The following is a 20375-nucleotide window of genomic DNA, read 5'->3' on the forward strand; positions in this document are numbered from 1 at the left end:
TTTAAAGTGGAATAGGGTAGTGCTATTGTGCCTTAATCGAAGATTAAAACGCGAAATTATACGAATCTCGAACTAAAATACCCGTATCGGCCCGTTCTAAGGAATCCCGAGTCAATCCAAACACGCCGCCTAATCAAATTGCCTATCCTCTTTGTGGCGGCCATATTTACAGAAACATAATTCAACTTCATGTACCAAAAAAGAATAATGTACTAAGACTTGGCTGTATGGTGTAAAACCTTTGCATTTTCCTTTATGGAAAAAAGAAAAAAAAAACAAATTTTCATTTTAATCACTTCAATTTCAATAGTTTGGATTGAATTGTACTGTAATAAATTGAAAAGAGACAAAACATGAGCGAGTTTAAGTAAGAGTTTAATACATAGTTCAACTGTTTTTCTTTCGTCTACCATTTTCCTCGCTATAGTGAGGTGAAAAGTTGTGTGTTTCGCTCGGCAGGAAAGTTGCCTTGAAACCCTCGCTACGCCCAGGATTCAATTTTTTAACCTCTCGTTTCGTCTTTTCATGGTCCAGTCTTAGCTTTCTTCACTTGCTCAAGTTTCAATATAATCACTCGCGCCAAACAAAATGTTTGCAGCGTTGAATAACAAATAACTATTGCAGCTGGCGAGGTAATTTCTTACATTTTCACAAGACCAATTTAATAAAATCGTAGCCAGGAGCAGCAAATTATGTGTAAATTATTGTGACATAAATTATCATAAATAATTGTCATAGACATTTTAGACTTTATATTTAGTGCGTTTATCCCTGTTGATATAACAGTCGACGATGAATGTAAACCACAATAAGGAAGCAAATTGGTAATTTAAGTTTATTAAACTAGTCGGTTGACACGAGAGAATTTGGAGACAGTTGACATTTTTCAGATTTCAAAAAAAATATAAAAGGTAGCTTGCACACACCATGCAAATCTCTTTTCTAACACTTCTCCTTAAATTTTAAGAAATCATTCCATCAAACACTCTCAAACCCATCATATACACACACCATTCAAATTTCCCTTTCACCAAGGCTTTTGGTTTTGTTTCAATGTAGTTTATTACTACCTGCTTGTTCTCTACAGCTTCTCTGACAAAATAATAACGTAGGTCAATATGCTTAGTGCGTTGATGGTGTACAGGGTTCTCTGTAATGCCTATAGCAGATTGACTATCACTGAAGATGGTGATGCACTGTTCCTCAGTGCAGGTGATCTCTACTATAAGTCTTCTAATGAATATGCCTCTCTCGTTATTTCTGATAGGGCCACATATTCCGCTTCAGCTGTTGAAAGCGCTATTGTCCGCTGTTTTATGCTCTGCCAGCATAGCTCCTCCTTGAGCCGTAAAAACGTAACCAGACCAGGATTTCCGATCCATATCTCCACCATGACACCATGGCATCTGAGAATCCTTGTATTTAAGATTTTCTGAACTGTAGTTTTTAGAATACTTTATTCCTTAGGATTTTGTCCTCTTAACATAACTTAGAACTCTTTTTGCCGCTATCTAATATTCTTGTGTGAAACAAGTATTGAACTGGCTTAAAGTGCTAACCGCATGCGTTATATCTGGTCCAGTGCACACAAACAGGTACATTAAGGATCCGATCAAGTTTTGGTATGGAATACTTTCATCTGTTTTTATCTCAGAATTTCCTTCTTTTGACAAATGAGACCCGGGTGCTGCTGGAATAGCACTTGTCTTGCAATCTTCCATGCCATACGTTTTGAGAAGTTTTGCGACGTATTTCTCTTGATCTATTTTTATTTCATTTTTATTTTGGGTAATTCTGATACCCAAAATAAGATCTGCTTGTCCAAGTTCATTTCAAATTTGGATATCAGGACTTCTTAGACCTGGCAGCGCCATAGGATGGTAGGTAAACAATGGGGACTTTCACCCAAGATAACACTACGGTTCTACAAAACGGTGATAAGACCCATGATCAGTTACGGCGCGATAGTATGATGGCCACGAACCAAGCTGACGACCGCAACCAACAAGCAGGACAAATCCCAAAGACTAGCCTGCATGGCGACGATTGGCTGCATGAGGACAACTCCAACTGCGGCCCTCGAAGCGATTTCGCTAATTTGTTGTTGACGAGAGTAGTACTACACAAAAATCCATTAATTGTAGAACATACCGGCATGAATAATGTGGGTACAGAACCAGAATGTAGCTTTACTCTTTGCTTGCCTCTAAAGGAAAAGCATTTTTCCTCAAAGTGTTTGCTGCATATATTTGAAAACTTTTTGGGAACCCAGTCTTCTCTCTTTAGCATTATAAGCCATTTCTGTTGTACTTTAATGTTTTGAGGAAATCTGAATCAACAACAATAATTAACATAAAAAAATGGGTGCCTCAACTTCGCTATTAAAAGAAATTTTCGTTTTAATGTAGACAAAAAATAATGCACTAATGCAATGTTAATTATAAAGTACTAAAACCAGAAATTTCTGAATCAATAATATTAAGTATGAAGACGATTTCGGCTGTATGCAAGACACGCCTTTGCCTTTCTTTTTTTCAGTTAATGATATCTCGATAACATATTATCGATTGCGTCAATCTCTTGAATTGAATTTTGTTGTTAAAGTTGAATTCGTATACATTTGGGTTATTAATGCACTTGAATGGTACAATTTTACGGATATATTTATGTAAAAAACTTTTGTGGTAGTTTAGATAGCTAAAAATTTAAATAGTACTTTCATGTGAAATGTACAATTCTGCGAGTTTTCCTTTTTAGATGCGTTACATCCGGGCAATGAACACGTTACCGTGACTAATAAACGTCCGTTTAATACTATTTCACATTTTAAAACCAATTATTTTTCAAAAATAAACGAAATTTGTTTCGTTGTCAGCTAGGTTCATACAGGCTCAAAGCATATAATGAAGTGGTCTCGTCTACCCATCTCGCTCTAACATACGTGTATACTAACGCTCTTTCACTTGCATTGCCAATGTACCTATATACTAAATCTATGATCTTGTATATATGTAGAGTTCGTTTTTATTTCCCCCCTCTTCTTTGATTCGAAATAACCATTTGGAAACAACTACGTTGAAGTTTTTACCAGGGTCCATGTGTTATTTTTACTGAATGCATCTAATTCTTCTCGAATGTTGCTCTCCATTTATCACCATCTTTTCTTAACAAAGCTTCATGAACTGAAGTCGGGTCCGTTTCCATTTCAGTTGCATGATACAGAATGTAATCAGGGAACTGCTTGGCTTTCCTTTCTCTTAAAGGATACCTCCTTTCAGTCACAGGCTCTGCTCGTTCTCCTTCAACAGCTGACACGTAGCTTCAGTTTCATCCTCAGGCTCTTTGTACGCTTCTACTGAAACCTGACTTGGTCTGGTGACTTGATTAACAATTTGAGTTTTTGCTTCAGCTTGAGGTAACTCATCATCTTTTCTGATATCTGTATCTACCTCTGTAGATATTTCAGAACTGAGCAAGTGGACTTCTTCCACTAGTTGATGATCCACTTGAACGTGAAGTTCTGCACCTGAGTTAGAAAGTTCATTGCGTTTACATAATTGATCTTCAGAGAATACCACATCCTTTGCTATATATACTCTACCAGTTATAGGATCCAACTTGCCTGGCTCTGACCATACCGAACGCTATTCCTGGATAGACTCCTTGTATGTCATATGCTCCTGGTACTCGTGTACTGGAACTACCAGCGTTTTGAACTACGAGACCCGAGGTTTCACACAAATCGAGGTTCAAATGGGTCGAACCCATCTAGCGTTTATTGCAATTCTACATATAAAACGCAGGTCTAAGTCACGTGGACAATAAAACATTCTTGGAATTTTAAAATCATCGGCGGCTGCATCTCATGGTTTTTTTTACTAGCGGCTGCGGTGTGCATTTGACGCGGCATACTAAATATCGTTTCTAATAATTTTCAACGTTATTTACTATTTAACTAGTACTTTAGCAGGAATGTAGGTATAGTTACTAAAAAGTACGAATGTATTGTACACAGATAGCCTAGATAGAACATAATTATTTTTAATTGTATGGAAATATTGTGTTGACATGTATTAAATAATTAAAATTACAATGATACTTTATTACAATAAATCCAGTTTACACCACGTCAATTTTACGCCGGTAAAATTCATGGGCAGCGAAGGCATGGAAAATGTAGAATGAATGGAATGTACCAATAAAAAGAAATCGAATCGCGTATTTGACCTACTGACGGTGTAAATGTAACAAAATGCCAACAAGAAATGCTCTTATTTTTTTAGTTGGATAGGTTCTTAATTTGTTTGTTAATTAAATAAAAGTATTTGCTGATGCTATATTTTATCCTCTCTCGCTGCAACTGCCTGTCGCCTCAATTGCAACTTAACCAACACAATAGTAGCTCATAACGATACTTGAAAAACACAACACTTACTGAACTCATTTCGGCCACTCCATTTCAAAACGCAAGATAGACGAATATTTTTCAATATATGCATGTTACGATCGGGCCCATACGGCTTTGCGGACCTGTACTTTTATTCCGGCCCAGTCCGCAGTCTTGGCCAATAGAGTGAACCTATTCCTCACCCCATTCACCCTATTTTAGCATCGCCGTGCGTCCCTCCCGTGACGCACTCCAAACCATCTCATAATAGACCACTTTGCATTTATATGCTCCTGGTTTACCGTATCTAGAAACTCCGCGCGATTCAGGCTTCGAACGAAAATAGGTCAGTGCCATCTACCGGATTTTTCAAGAACTAAACACGGTTTATAAAAGAAAAATAAATAACATTTTTATTGCATTTGTACTGTTTTTAACATAGAAAAATAATGTTTTTTACCTTGATATAAATACTTCTCATGCAAAGTCCAATTTAAATAGCAAAGATCAAAACAACTTTCATATCTCGAGGTCTTAGGTTTTCGCAATTGTTACACATAGGAAATGAAACTATTTTTCCGGATTTATATTTACATATTTATTTTGTTTGAAAAACAAATATACGCGATTTAAATCCGGAAAAATTATTTCATTTCCTAACTTTCATATCTTCATTTATATATAAATATCCAAATCACAGACAAATCTTTCCCATTTGGGACTGGACACACTTACTAACATGAAATCGGCTTATGCCGCAGGTCAGAAAAAGCTTTAAGCAATAAGAGCGAAAGCGTTGCGTCTAAAAATTAATTAATTTTCCTTCCTTAAAAAAAAATCCTTCACATCATTTAAATACTTGGTAAATGGAAACTTTTAGTATTTGAGAGCATCACATAACGCGGAATCGGCTTTTCTTCCGCTCAAACCACGTACCGACGCGTTAGCATGAACAATTGCATAGGGCATAGCATTGAGCTACGTATAGTGTATAATGCCCTCTGTTTTTCGGGTACCGAAACTAGTGACTTTTTGTATGCCAAAAACGACTACTCGCACATTGAACTCAGATCGCTTTTTCTGGGATATTTTATCTTAATCATCACTTATTTAAAGAACTATAATAATTAAACAAGAAATCAGTTAAAGAACTGAATTCAACACAGTAACGACGAACAGAGTATGAAACTAAACTGCCCGCCAGAGGTGAAAGGTCGAAGAACAGAGAGTCAGGAGAAGATTTTGGCGAAGATATTTAGATTAGATAAGGGAAAAAGTTGATTTTATATCGTATCACCAACAATAGTTAAATAATAATCTAATAATAAGAAGAAAAGTGTTTCCCAAACTTTATTGTCATATAAAATATTTTACAAAACGTCGCCATTAATACCTACAAATACACTAATTTGACATGATCTAATAAAAATCGTATTAAAAAATAATATTCCTTAATTTTTTTTAGATTATGCGTTCCTAACTGTTGATGATCCATCGGCTGAAGTAACTTTGAAATTTCGAACAACTTACGATAAAAAAATTGTATCGTTAATATGTATACTACAGTTACAAAATTTTATAAAAATTCATATTATATAGTCAAAATTTATAACTACAATTCTTGGTTATTAAGTTTCGTAAAAAAGTGATGTAGCTTAAGTGTTTATTGTATTAAATTTTAATATTAATGCAAACAAGCAGTATTACTGTTCATATATTGCTGGTACTTTAAACGTACTTAGAATGTATTTACGTATGAAAACATTGCCCACATTAATAACTAATACACTCGAGCTGCAACGGAGTACGTACCACATGCTAAAAAAGGTTTCTGTGGGATTGTTTATTATCAACCTAGAACTCTATTTGGTAGAGATAGAAAATATAATACTTGTGTGTGTTAATGGTTCGTCCCGTAACTCAGTTGGGACAGCGTAAACCGCGTCATGCTGAAGGCGCTGGTTCGAGTCCAGCCGAATCAAATGAATGTTTCTTTGTATGTATCTTTCTATTAATAATTATGTCATATATTTTAGAATCAGTCAAGAAACCTATCTTCCTGCTTCAAGTCGCGTTGATGATTCCCAACGTGTCTGTAAAACCAACACTGGAAGAAATCCAGGAGGCGCTCGTGGCCGCAGGAAAGCATATTGTTGGTCTTTCCAAAGGAGTCGCCCAATGGAGCGGGGGCAAGTCACCGACGGTATTTAATATCTTTTTTCTCCTATTCTTAAGTTTTAGTTGAGAATAATATGTACAGGTTTTTGAATCTTCTTAGAATTCTGTATGAATAAATTACACGCTCGTTAAAATTTAGTCATTAAATGCTTAAAGTAATTTTTAATAATAAATACCTTACATTTAATTGTACAGACAAAATACAATGACCTCTCTTATCTCACGCAGACGGAAAATCCACAAGAAAATAGATTATTTTCTTAAAGTCTCCTATCGGAGCCCTTACATTATGTGATATAAGGACAAAAATCGCGTTGCCAATGGAACGTACAACACGTTAGTTGTTAAACGCGAAATATCCGTAGTTTTCTGCGATCCTGGTACATTGACGGCAAGTTGCGGATGTCCGGATCCGCATAAAATCTCTCTTGATATTAATTATTATGAATAATAAATAATAATCTAAAATAATCTATTCAAAATAAAGATATTAATTAAAATACAAGTAATATATTTGATAGTATTAAAAAAATGATTATTTATAAATACATAGATTTTAAATAGTAATTTGAATTGCATTTTTCATAAATTTACATTTTTTTTACAAATTTACTGCCGTATTTATTTTCTAACATAATATTATTTATATATTTAGTATATTTATTTCTCAAAAGAATATTCATGCAGAGAGTACGTGTTGATAAAATATGGAAATGAAGGTTTACATTTTATATAATAAGAAAGATTTAATATAAGAGGAGAAGATTTAATATAATAAGAAAAACACAAAGCACATCAAGTATTTGCCTATCAATTGCCATGGTGACGTTTTAGACATGAAAATTCCATGTCATGCAGAATTTTATTTCATAATCAGCGTATCTACTGGACTGATTAAAAAGAAACCCTGCTTATTTTTGAACGATGACCTTCTTTTAAATTAAACTAAAAAGGAATTCGTGACTCATGTGTGCCATAAAAAATCTTTACCCTTTTTGTTGAACGAAAATTGATTACTTTTCTTATTAATATTTATATTAACAAAAAAATTATGAACTTTATTAACGAACTTTAAGTTAAGAGGTAATTTAATACAATGATTTTCTTCTATATAAATAAATTAATAAGAGATACGTGGGGGGAATTTGTAACGCTCTGTATGTACCCTGCATTTGTATATTAAATTGTACATTGTTTAAATGCTATTTAAATAACAATGCTTATAATACGGCATTCCGAAATGCTAGTCTTACTATGTAACAACTAACTATTAGGTAGAATAATCGCATGTGTGTAAATATCACTATAGAATGTACTAACTATGTTCTCTAACTCCTCACCTCTTCCAATGTGTTGTTAACTGTTTTGTGTATGTTGTCTTCACCTGTGTAATCGACTGTGTACTCGTCTGCGTCTACTTCTACTATGTGCTCGCATGCTTCTTGTGTTTTTGTTTGCCACACACACTTGATGTCGCGTTTTATATGTTCCTTGGTACCATTCTCCTCTTTCTTTTGCGCCGCTTTGTCCCATCCCTCGCATGTGTTCGTAATATAGGGCTGGAAGAAACTAGCGGGGCATCAGCCGAACCAGCTCCTAGACGTAGTCACAAGGATTGACAAACAGGTCCAATCAGTGACGACGACGAACCTAGCGATGGCCCAGAAGTCCCTCAAAGTGATGGAAACAGCAAAGACGAAGCGTAAGAAACACTACAGGCTGGAATCCGAAGAGAAACCAACGTTCCCTTTTCAACAGAAAAATTTCTACAGTCACATAATGGAGAATAAAGAGATTGTCAAGACTCTGTCACTACTGTCTACATGTACGCAGAACATAAAAACGGTAAATGCAATTCCATTTTATTTTAATTTATTTGTAAGAAACAAACAGGGTTGTACGCCCTTATAACACTGGTATTATTTACTACACGAATTTCGGTACCAAATGCATTTATTTTTAGGAACTGAACAATCTAGTAAAACGTTGGCGTCCATACCACTATCTGTGGAAGTGCGAAAAAACTCTAAGGCAACTTTTGGCATGGAACCTTAACGATTTTGAGACAGCATTGAAAAGACATAGCGAACTGGAAGCTAAACTGGCTACGGAACCTGACATTCTTGTCATAGGCAGCTGTGTAGCAGTGTCTACTGAAAAGTTGAAGCTGGGATTGATGACGGAACTCAAAAGTAAGTTAAATTTGTTACAACTGAATTACTTACTACCTTCTTTCAAATTAACATATCAAGATTATTTGTTCAGATGGAACACACAGAATAAGTCAAGCTATGCGCAAAAAATACAAACGAGAGATGGATTATGTATATGCTATTATGAACGATCTAGAGCGCAAGCTGGAAAGACCAATAAGAGACTTGGATGATGTTAGAACTGTAATGGAAACCCTCAAAAAGATTCGAGAGCAAGAAGTTGACATGGAACTTAAAATTGATCCTGTTGAGGTACGTCAATATAATTTAAATTTATTTTAGTCATCACAGTATCTTTCTACAGGCCATTTCAATGTGTTTGATTGGGTTTTTAGGAAGCGTTTAACGTCATAACTCGTTACGAACTTCCTGTAAACAAAGAAGATCTGGAACAAGTAGATAACCTTCGATACAGCTGGCAGCAGCTACAAGCCACGGCTCTAGCGTCTCACGTTCAGCTTCTACGTATGCAACCGCAGTTCGAAGAAGATCTGAAGAATAACTTAGATAAGTTTAGAGAAGACAACGCTGACTACTGCCATGAGTACAGGCATGCTGGACCTATGCAGCCAGGTTTGAGTCCGAGAGAGGCATCTGATCGCCTGATACTCTTCCAAGTGAGTTTTTCTCCCAAGAAATTAACTTTAGAACAAAAATTACATTTTGTTTTCGAATATGTGAACAGACACTTGTCTTTCGTTTAGAATGCTAAAGTTTAATACATTTTTTCTTTTACTTTAGAATCGTTTTGATGGAATGTGGCGAAAGCTCCAAACATACCAAAATGGTGAAGAACTGTTTGGGTTACCTCACACGGAATATCCTGAACTGGCCCAAATCAGGAAGGAGCTGAACCTACTGCAGAAGTTATACAAACTGTATAATGACGTCATTGACCGTGTTAGCAGTTACTACGACATTCCGTGGGGAGAGGTCAACATTGAAGAGATTAACAATGAACTGATGGAATTCCAGAATAGATGTCGTAAACTTCCCAAAGGGTTCGTAGCGTTTAGTTAGAATATGCAAGAATGAATATTATTACAAATTTTGAAATGCAACGTGCAATTTTAATCACAATGTCACAGTTGTTTTGACGCACAGTCGTTTAGGGCTCTGAATGTTGAAAATAAATCCATGGATGTTACACAATGACGAATGTACAAATGCGAGATTTTTAAAAAGTATCTGTTGTTTACAGTCTGAAAGAGTGGCCTGCATTCTTCGCATTAAAGAAGACAATCGACGATTTCAACGACATGTGCCCTCTTCTGGAGCTAATGGCGAACAAGGCCATGAAACCTCGACACTGGCAGCGCATCATGGAGGTTACGAAGTACATTTTCGAACTGGACAATGAAGACTTCTGCCTAAAGAACATCTTGGAAGCTCCATTACTGCCGAACAAAGAAGATATTGAGGTAAGTGCATTTTAGACTCTTCCCCAATTATTTCCAAAATTATTGAAATCATTTTGATAAAATATTACTTAATAAATAATGTTACAATATTAGCACTAGTGTACTGTAAGCAATTTGTTCTAAGGTCCGTGCATATAAGTCTGTTTTCCAGTGTGTAGACTTTACATATGTAGATTATTAGATACTGAAGTTGGCGCATACACGATCCCCTCTGTGTCGAAATCAAGGTTTTCAGCTGACCACGTGTAAGTAAGAGGTTAGTGCTTAGAATAAATAACGTCTTCAGAATTTAGGTATTGTATCCGTAAGTTTTCAGAAATAAGTATCGTAGACACTTCGTAGGCAATAAATGTCTACGAACTTGCTACAAAAACTCTACGAACAATGGTTCTATAAGTTGTTTGCTACGTATTTTAGTCGTAGTTGACAATTCAAACTTATTTTAGATATTCTGTTCAAAATGTCAATTATAACAAGTTTAAAAGTTTGAATGAATATTCTAATTAAATATTCTAATAAAAATACTTAAATGTTTAAATATCATGGTGTTCCTTATCGATGTTCGTACTTTTAAAAATATATGCATTATCATTTTATTACAAATACAGCATTTTTTTCATTTCGTCGGTTCAATTCTTAGATGAGGCAAGCTACTTTTTATGCCTTTGGGCTCAGAATAACTTACTTTTAGAAATAAAACAATATCTCCATAAATTAAAGTATCCTATCTACAATATTTAAAGTACTTTCCCTCCATATTCCATGCCCTGTATGTCTACTTTAAATCACTATAAAATTAGTACTAAATTTTTATTTGGTTACAAAGACATGAAATAAATTTTGAATTGGGATAGAACGAAATATTCCTAATACATTTATTACATTTCCTGTTGCAAAACAATTTGTGAGACTCAGAGAAAATAACCATACGGGTCTAAGCGAGACTCCTCTAACAACAAGGTGCTCTAAGCTACCTTTGTAGGTACGTACGTATAACAAACTTGGACTTGTCCTGTTTCCGCCGCGCAGGTCCAATTCCATCGCACCCGCCATTCTAGTACGCATGTCCAGGCCGGCATTGGCGTTTTTAGTGAGATGAAGTACCAGGCACACATGACAAAACAGAAGTTGCCAGGCCTGCCGGTAACACGTTCGTTTTGTTTCTGTGTATATGTGTGTGCACCCCGTCTGTGTGTGTACTTGCTATTTGATGTTTATTTCTTCTTTATAGATACGTTGATCATCTCGTGAATTACATATTTAAAGTTAACTGTAAAGTTTGTAATACGAAGTGTTCTGTAAATTTGGATGATACTTTGTTTTAAACCTATAGTTAGAGTAGTTGAGGTAAAGACCATAACAGGGACATAAAAGACCTGTGACAAAACTGTGCCGGCTAGACGTACGAACTGTACAGACTCCGACTAACTAGTAAAGATTTGACTTCTTCACCTCCCGACCTTTTCTTTTTTCTTTAACTGAGCTTTATTGTAGGTGACTTATGATCCGACCAACTCAGATCCGACAGACTGACATTGGTGTGATCAAGACTGACCTGACCAAGACTGATTTGATTGAGTATTGCCTTGCAATACTGAAGGTGGGAATGTTATGACTGTGAGAATGTTATATTCTTTGACGCAGCCTGCTTGGTATAGCCGGCCAGCAGGCACTGACAGAATGTCTGTTTTGGTTTGTCTTTTGTTTTGGATGGATGAAAATTATAGCGTCGTAATCGTTAATTATTTTAGATATTCTATAGCTTAAGTAATTCGCATCGAAACAATCTGAAGTCATCTGTTGCCTATCTTCAACAAAATATCAATGTTCTTTAGGGTGGCATAACTCTGGTAAGTGGGGTATCAGCAGTCACCTTACTTGTAACCTAGACAAAGATAGATTAATCCAGACGGCTTATAATGCATTAGTTTGACAGAGACAGAAATGGTCAATTCGATTCTGCAAAAATGAAAAGTCACCCCTGCCGAAGTAGTGTGGGAAAGGTTTCACCCCAGTCTAGACAATAAGCGTGATCCAGATCATTTATTAATGACATGCAGCGTTCTGTCTCTTTTACTCAAATGGAAATAGATTTACATTTCCGAAGCTGGAAAGAGACGAATAATAATTTGTCATGTAGTACTATAATGTGTGTGCGTTTTCATTTTAGACGTAGTTCTGCTATCTCCGTTCAGCTTATATTTCCCTGATACCTCATTCACGAAGTCCTAGGCCACGTGGTCCTATTCAAAAGTAAAATTAATTTACCAGTCCTATCGAATGCTGGGTAGTAGTAACGTTATAACTGGACGCTCGGTTTTGCTATGGTTTTTACCAGGGAGATTAGGACCAAGCAAAAACCTTTATTATTATTAATATTATTATTATGGATATCTATTGTTAATATTATTATTTTCTTGCTAACGCCATCTAGCGTTATTTGGCTGTACTGTTCTGGTTTGTATTTTAGTAGGGGTTCGGTAGCTCTCTTATACTTGCGTTTAGAATGCCACCCACATTGAAGCTCATAGAGTGTAACGACAAACCCTCTAGTGAGTCTGATAATTCCATAATGACCAAAAAGATGGTAGTGTTTTTAAAATACCTTTTATGTTTTATGATTTTTTTAATGTGGAAAACAGCAACTTTGATTAATAAAACTCAGAGGAAATATATTTAATGCAGTTTTGAGATAGGTGAGCTTTTTGACGTAAGCGACGATGTCTCTATCAGGGGAATTAACATGGTTTAGTGACATAGGTATACTCGATATGATATATAGGATATAGGCTTCCTCCACATCTCTCCATTTACGTCGCGTTCCCGTGCGACATGCATTATTAGTGTACTTGTTGTATAAATGCATAGGTAGTGCACATGCATTACATGTGCAACTACCTATGCATTTATTGCATTGGGAGGAACTTGTAAAAAATTAAAATACAAATGTGTTGAAAACTTTGAACAACTTTAATGACCGTGCAGATTTTGAATCAAATTTATTATTCATGAATTTCAAATTATTTTTCGCTGTCGTGATTACGAACACGGCATGAAAAACCTATTGCCGATCACACCGTTCTGGTAGTCAAAAGCTTTTTACAGGTAACTCCCCGTGTTTGCGTTGAGTTTTGAGATTCGAATTTTTTATTTGCAAAGATGCAAAAAGCGGACGTCCTTGAAGCAGATAATTTGTAACATAATTCAGTTTATGTATTATTTCAAAAATCTCGTAATTTACAAAGACTAGAAAGACGATTTAGTATTACAAGTAGATATAATAAAATCTCTGTTGATTTTGGAAATTTGCAACTGACTTTGAACAAAATTATATTTACTGTTTCAGTTTACTTGGAAGACAAAAATCCATGGAAGTGCTCCGTTTAGCCCTTTCATGTATTTTGTACCTATGATATATCTATTTCCAAAGAACAACTTGAGTTTCTTACTAGTTCTTCTCAGGGCAATATTCTTTGCTAATGAATAATATTGATCAATAAATTTGACAATTACAAATGTAATTTGCTTATCTATGAAATAATAGTTTGAAATTTCAATTGTGAAGGAAATGCAAATTGCCAATATTGGGTAACTTGCTGCGGAGAGTTCATTTACTATATTAAAAATTAAATTTACGTTAACGCCTCATTCAATAGGCTTATTGAATGAGGCTACTAGGGTGACTACCCTCGGAGACATGTGGTTTTACGTTTATGTGTACATTTTCCATTTATTTTCTAGACACGCCTACTGGGTCAAATATATCACGCAACGTGAGATCTGAGCAGGACGGCTGGCGCTGCTGCAATAGTGTACATTCTAGACCCACCTACATTTTACAGGCTGAGTACGCACACAGATCTGTATTATGTATGTTGGCTGTATTCTGGCGGGAACCAGTCTAGTTCAGCTCTCTGTTGGTTATACGATCCTGGTTATTGTAGTTGCCGGCAGAACCGAGTGCCGCTTTCAATTTAGAGAGATTGAAGTATTTACTTTTTTAGGCAAAAAATAAATTCATAATAAGTAGGTAGTATTAAAACTACCTGCATAAGAAAATAAAACGGAACGTTTGAAAAATTATACAAATGTGCACCAATTATATCTTTAAACGTTTATTTATTAGTACTCAATTAATATTTTCCAATTTTATTGTATTATAAATATGTATGAAACAAACACAATAATACTGTTCGTTTGTGACGGACAACTCGCCTGCAATGCACCTCCTGTAAGGTCAAATAAACGCTCACCTTCTTAAAAACAGACGGCTGGCTGGGTCACGTGTTAGTCCAGGCGACTTGTCGCCCACGCTTACAAAACAACTTTCCCTCCATAGCGAGTTAGTTCATCTACAAGGTTTTGTACCTCCGGAACCTTATGTGAGCCTAGTACAAGCAGCGTATGGATTTTAATGTTGCGGATATTCTGCATCCGTTGCGTATTTTTGCGGGTAGATATATTGTTTTTCGGGTTTATTACGCTCAAACTAAATTTGAATTAGAAATATTTTTATAAGAAATTATTGAATTTATTTGCCCCGTAGGAGGCAAGACTCAAAGTAAAAAAGTGGTTCGTATGATAATTTTTTTTTTCTTTTTTTTTTTCATTTCCTCTATATTTGGCTTTAATCGGCTTTTGTGAAACATACAAATACACAGTACCTTTTTTCTTTCGCATTACGCAAAATAATTATATTCTATGTTTATGAATAACTCATGGAGACGATAAATTCAATAATGCTTTAAGTGACACGACAACCTAAAAAAATGTCTGTAGATGCATTTACTGCATATCCAGTAAATGCATCTACAGACAACGTTTTACGTTGCGGCATGAAAGCACTGTCTGGTTGTGTTGTGTGGAAACAATGGGGACTTTAAAGTCCCCACTGATTCCAGTAGTAACGACTCTTAAGAGTCCATACTACCTCAGCTCGAATTAAAATTTTTCCCTTACTAATAGGGTTGATTTTGCTTGCGTCAGGCAGCAGTGACACTGGCTTTATTTCAGAATTTATTTTATTACAAATGAAATTAAATTCATTTGAAAAACGTATATCATTATAGTATACATGTTCTATTTACTTCAGCTGGTATAAAAAAATCATTGGTATATTTAAAATATCTAATAACTTCATAGAAATTATACAATAAATTTTGCAAGAATACAAGCTGTTTTCTTGTAAAATTTCAAGGTAAGTTTATATTTTTTTTTCGTCGTGATAATTTTTAGGAACCGTCTTTTCACACCGTTTAGTAGTAATCAGTGTATATTCTCAGTTTTACTATATACTTTTTCCAAAGTGAGTGGCTCAACACTCACTGTTACACTGTTCTGCGGTAGCAACCAAAATTTGAGGTAGTATAGACTCGTAATGGTTGTCTTTACCGCGGTAGTCTGTTCCATATTCTCGAAAGAATGAGCAGCAAGCTACCGCACATGCATTGAGTGACCTTATTTATGGTGCAGAGGGAAATAACTTCGTTCAAATTGTGATACTAAGTTCTTTTTCCTGCTGGTTGGTCAATCGTAGTATTTCAACTACTAGATTTTGTACCGCGGTGAACGAATGCAACTTCATTTTCCACTGCACTGACCCATTATAATTGGGTGCAATCACAGACCACATAAGGGTGCAATAGATGTAGTGGCTTAGTTCCACAAACATCGAATTTGTTGGGAAAATGTTATGATAACCAAAAAGACAAAATAATTAAACTTTATTATCGCAACTAATTACGTATACTCTTCTTTTGCAACAGTTTACGAAACACTGTTGCGGTATTGGCCATGAGAAAATCTTTATAGCTCTTTCATGAGAAAATCTTTATATTTGTGGGTGTGAGTGACGAATGCCGCTGACTTAATATTTATTTAATAACGACAATAGATGACTTTTATTCAAAAAAGAAGGCGCCGAAATTATGCGGTTATTCAATTTCGGTAAGTTTCTGTACATTTTACGGCATAATTTCGGCGCTTTTTCTTCTACTCAAACCAATCCTATTAAATCGTGACTATAACATCGCAGGTTACGTCGACTTTCAATAATCCAAACTTCCAAACTAATATTACATACCAATTATAGAGATAGAAGAAACCTAGGACAAGGATTTAGGCTACTTTTTGTTACAAAAATAAATGTTAATGGGATAAAAGTTTTTGCGAAGTACCAATAAAACTATGAAAATTGTATAGCACAGGCTACTCGCGGGCACCAAGCTAGTTGTGCTCGTAGTTGTTGTTGTAGAAGTTAAAAGTTGTTGGCTGGACTTTCTCTAATGGTTTCATGGTACTCAAACGTCTGACTGAATCCGTTGCGTAAAATGACTAGAAAGGGTACCGTTTCATCCATCCGGTTGTATCGTTGATATTCTGTTCCTAGTAGTGCATTTCTGAAAATTAATACATACAAATAATTTCTTTGCTAACTATTTTTAATCCGCAAGAATAAAAATGTAGAAAATGCTAAATAAAATGTTTCTTGAGTTATATTTTATAGTTAGTATTTTTTTTTATGTTTATAAACATTAAAATTATTTTGGCAAGGTGTATAGTCAATATGGACATAATAAGTACATTCATTAAACAAGAAATCTTTACGCATTTTTGAGGGATCGTAAAGGAGGTTTCACGGCCAATCAAATCGTGGAAAATGAGGACGGTCAACGGGGGGTTTCCATGGATACCAGATCACCGGGAGAACATAACTCGCTCAGAGCCAAGAGAGAAGAGTGACACTATTGAAAATTAAACTCTGCACATACGACGTAGCGTTTGAAATAAGTAATACCTGGCTAGTACGATTCGCTGTACAAAGCGATTCACGCATACATATACAGGAAAATCTAGGACGCAACAGGCTGCATTGATGCAATCATTTTGTCTCGTTCTGATCAATGGCACCAACGTAGCTTGCAATACTAGCAACTGGTTATGCTTAAGCAAGACGGAAATAGAACCAAGTTTTTAAACATTTGTTACAAATATGTTCCGAAATAAAAGCATGAAATTCATTGACCTACCAAATGAAATTCCAATGAGTCTGACACGAGGCTCCCAAAAGTTTAATGTCTGGCCGGTTAAAAAATCGAAGTCCGTTCTACTGTACGGCTCACCCTACATATCAAACAACGATGACTATAATCACCATCAAAGCTCTCTCACGGAAAAATAATTAAGAAATATAATTGATCACAAAAATCGTTAGTTCATTGCTTGTAAATTCGTGATATATTTGTCTAAAATCACAATATTGGCATAGTAAGGTAAATTGTACTTAATGTCAGCATAATGCCGGCCCATCATGAGATCTTAAGTCACCTGTACTTCTGATCACAAATCGACAGTGACACCAACCCAAATAGATGGATATGCACAAATAACAACAGCTTTTATACTCGAATTTAGGCATATTGTAAAAAGGATGTGTCTTAACTGCACTTATACTCTAAAAATCATCCAGTCTTCAAGATACTGTAGATATTATAAAAAAAGATCCTTTTTTAAAGATGCAACTTATAAGATCGAAAGCTTATTTCAAAGTTCGTTCAATAATTAAAAATTTTAATGATGTTTTGATAAAATTGTCATTAAGGCGTACACCGCAAGGTATACGCCCTCCTGCAACAGAAATACAGGAATGCTCAAAACAGAGCGAGCCGGAACACCTGAAACTCCTATATAACTGCAATATGCACGTATGCAATCGAACAAGGGGGTGGGAAAAAGTTTAACCCAACCCACCATTTCATCCCTCTTTCCAGTTTGGTCTAGCTTAACTTACTTCCTAGTGGTTATGATCGCCCAGTAGTTAGTGCATGAAACATGCACTAAATTGCAAGCTATGCAAACTGTGCAGCTTGTACCCCACTTCCAGTTTGAGCTAGACTAGCCTTATTTTATACCTATCCTGTTATGATGGCCTGGTTTGTGTACACGAAAAATACATTACAGCAGTGCATGAAACGCATTATGCAATTGCACTTGGGAGAGTGGACTTTTGAAGTACTTGCAATTTTTAATTTTTTTTTAAATAGACTTGCTTAACAACGTTAGGACCCGTTTTATTGTTTAAAATAAACTGAGTTTCAAACATTTTTTTCAGAAAATGATACAAATTGTTAAAATTATACTTTTTTATTTTGTTAAAATAAACTAACCTACCTGTTTATAAGTAATAAAACTAACTTGTTTACAAAATAAAAATTGTTTAAATTGTGTATTGTTATTATTTGATTTTTTTTAAATATACGTATTGAAAAAGATATAAATAAATTCTTTGATCACTAAAAATCTCCTCCCACTTCGAGCTAGTCTAGACGTTATCCTGTCACGATTGCCTGGTCCTTGTACACGAAAAGTGCATTACGTCACGCAAGTACAGAAAATTGCAATTGGATGGTTTGATGATCTTTCTTTGTTGGGGTTTTATTTTCATATTGATTGCTTTTTGTGTTATTTTAGTGTTTTTTAAAAGGAATTAGGTTGATTGTTGTCTACCATTCCATTTGAAGATTTGTCTTAAAAAAAGGATTATATTTGTTTAGTGTTGTAATATATGTACGTGTGTGTACATGTTAACATTTTACGTAAAGACATTACGAGTAACCCACACCATATTTTTTTATTTTCATTTGTTATTTCTCGTGGATACCTTCCGCGCGGGGAGGGGAAAGGTTGTTTGTCTGTCTCTCGTACCAAGTAACACGCCTGTGGTGGGATGTTTCGCCTCGTCGCTTTCCGGTAGGAACTCGGAAAGCGACGAGGTGGTGCAACTGCACAACACGTGAGATCCCGCAACATCTAAAAAGACCAAGTACAATGGAAAAATACAGATCCCATAGCACGGCTGGCTGAGTTGGTGATCTCATGAGACCTTTTGTAGAAAAGGCCTGAAATGTTTATTAGAAAAACCAAATATCAGCGGGTTAGATCCGGGAAAAATAGTTTCTAATGTGTAGCAATCGCGAAAGCCTAAGAATTTGAAAAGTAAATTATGCTCAGAAAACACCGGAATAAATTATGTAGGGATCATTTTGAAGTCACTATTTGCACCAGAAAGATTAATCCAAAATGCAAACCAAACACATTTTTTTATTATATTTTCCCACACAAATAACGAATTTGTAATTCTGTCTAAAGATAACTCGTACATTTAGAAACAAAATATGAAATACCGTGACAACATCATTTTTCCCCACTTTAAGAGAGAAGTAAAAAACTGATGAACTAAAAGATTTCAAAAGATAACATTAAAGAGATTTTAAATGCTAAGTAGAAGGTGTATTAGTAATTAAATAACAGACTTGTTCCCTGAACGGTATAACTTGAGCCTTTTCAAGGCGAGTGTGAACAGGCATTATTTAGATGTGCATACTCCGTCGTTGACTTCATCGTCACTTTCCATCAGGTGAGATGGACGTCAAATGCGCACTTATTTTTTAATAAAAAAAACTAGTGCTCAAAATTCGAAGTTAGATACTGCGATTATCTAACTTCCAAGTCTTTATAATGAGGTAATTTATTAATACCATTTATTTAGACACCACGAAACAGTTTCTTGTTGAGTTCGTCAATCGTCAACGTTTAAATGTAAAAAGAAAACTAAACGTAATTCAAATCATAAATCTATATTAATCAGTCAATCAAATCAAATGATCCTAGGATACCTTTCGTCATTTGAATCATATTCATTTAACATTTTATCCATTTTTTAAATATATCGAAGCAATAAACCTGTTCATTGCGTATGAAATACTCCTTCCAGTTTGAGCTAATCTAGACTTCACGACCTCTCCGGTTATGATCGCCTGGTCCTTGCACTCGCGAAATGCATTGCAGTACTTAGCTTGCAAGTACAGCATTTTCATCTCATGTAGATAGATGTCAGAGTTTTTGCGGCCATTCAGCAGTTGTGTTGTATGGGTATACATTAAAATATTCGCTACTTTCAATAAAATTAAATAAATTCCATAAACATAAAAATCTTTACTATAAAGCTTCACTACTCGTACCATACTTAGTGCACCCGTCGTTATTGTATGTGACCATAAAATTTGAAATAGACGTGGACGCAACCCCTGTAAAACGTCACACTGTACTGAACATAATATATACTAAAATATTGAAATCTAGGCAAAGGCGGGGCTAGCTAACTAGACTTTAAAGTCT

General features: G+C 35.3%; 1 protein-coding gene across 1 annotated transcript in view; it reads left to right on the plus strand.

Moving 5' to 3' along the window:
- Window positions 1–20375, plus strand: part of LOC113229000 (dynein heavy chain 5, axonemal) — a 127313-nt gene that overhangs the window by 31645 nt on the left and 75293 nt on the right. Inside the window, exons 19-25 of the mRNA XM_026462472.1 lie at window positions 6430–6590; window positions 8192–8410; window positions 8529–8757; window positions 8831–9030; window positions 9114–9395; window positions 9520–9779; window positions 9980–10199. Coding sequence (XP_026318257.1) covers window positions 6430–6590; window positions 8192–8410; window positions 8529–8757; window positions 8831–9030; window positions 9114–9395; window positions 9520–9779; window positions 9980–10199 — 1571 coding nt within the window. The remainder of the gene's footprint in view (window positions 1–6429; window positions 6591–8191; window positions 8411–8528; window positions 8758–8830; window positions 9031–9113; window positions 9396–9519; window positions 9780–9979; window positions 10200–20375) is intronic.

This window comes from Hyposmocoma kahamanoa, unplaced genomic scaffold, assembly GCF_003589595.1.
Source record: "Hyposmocoma kahamanoa isolate Upper Pololo Valley unplaced genomic scaffold, ASM358959v1 100021, whole genome shotgun sequence".
NCBI classification, from domain to species: Eukaryota; Metazoa; Arthropoda; class Insecta; order Lepidoptera; family Cosmopterigidae; genus Hyposmocoma; species Hyposmocoma kahamanoa.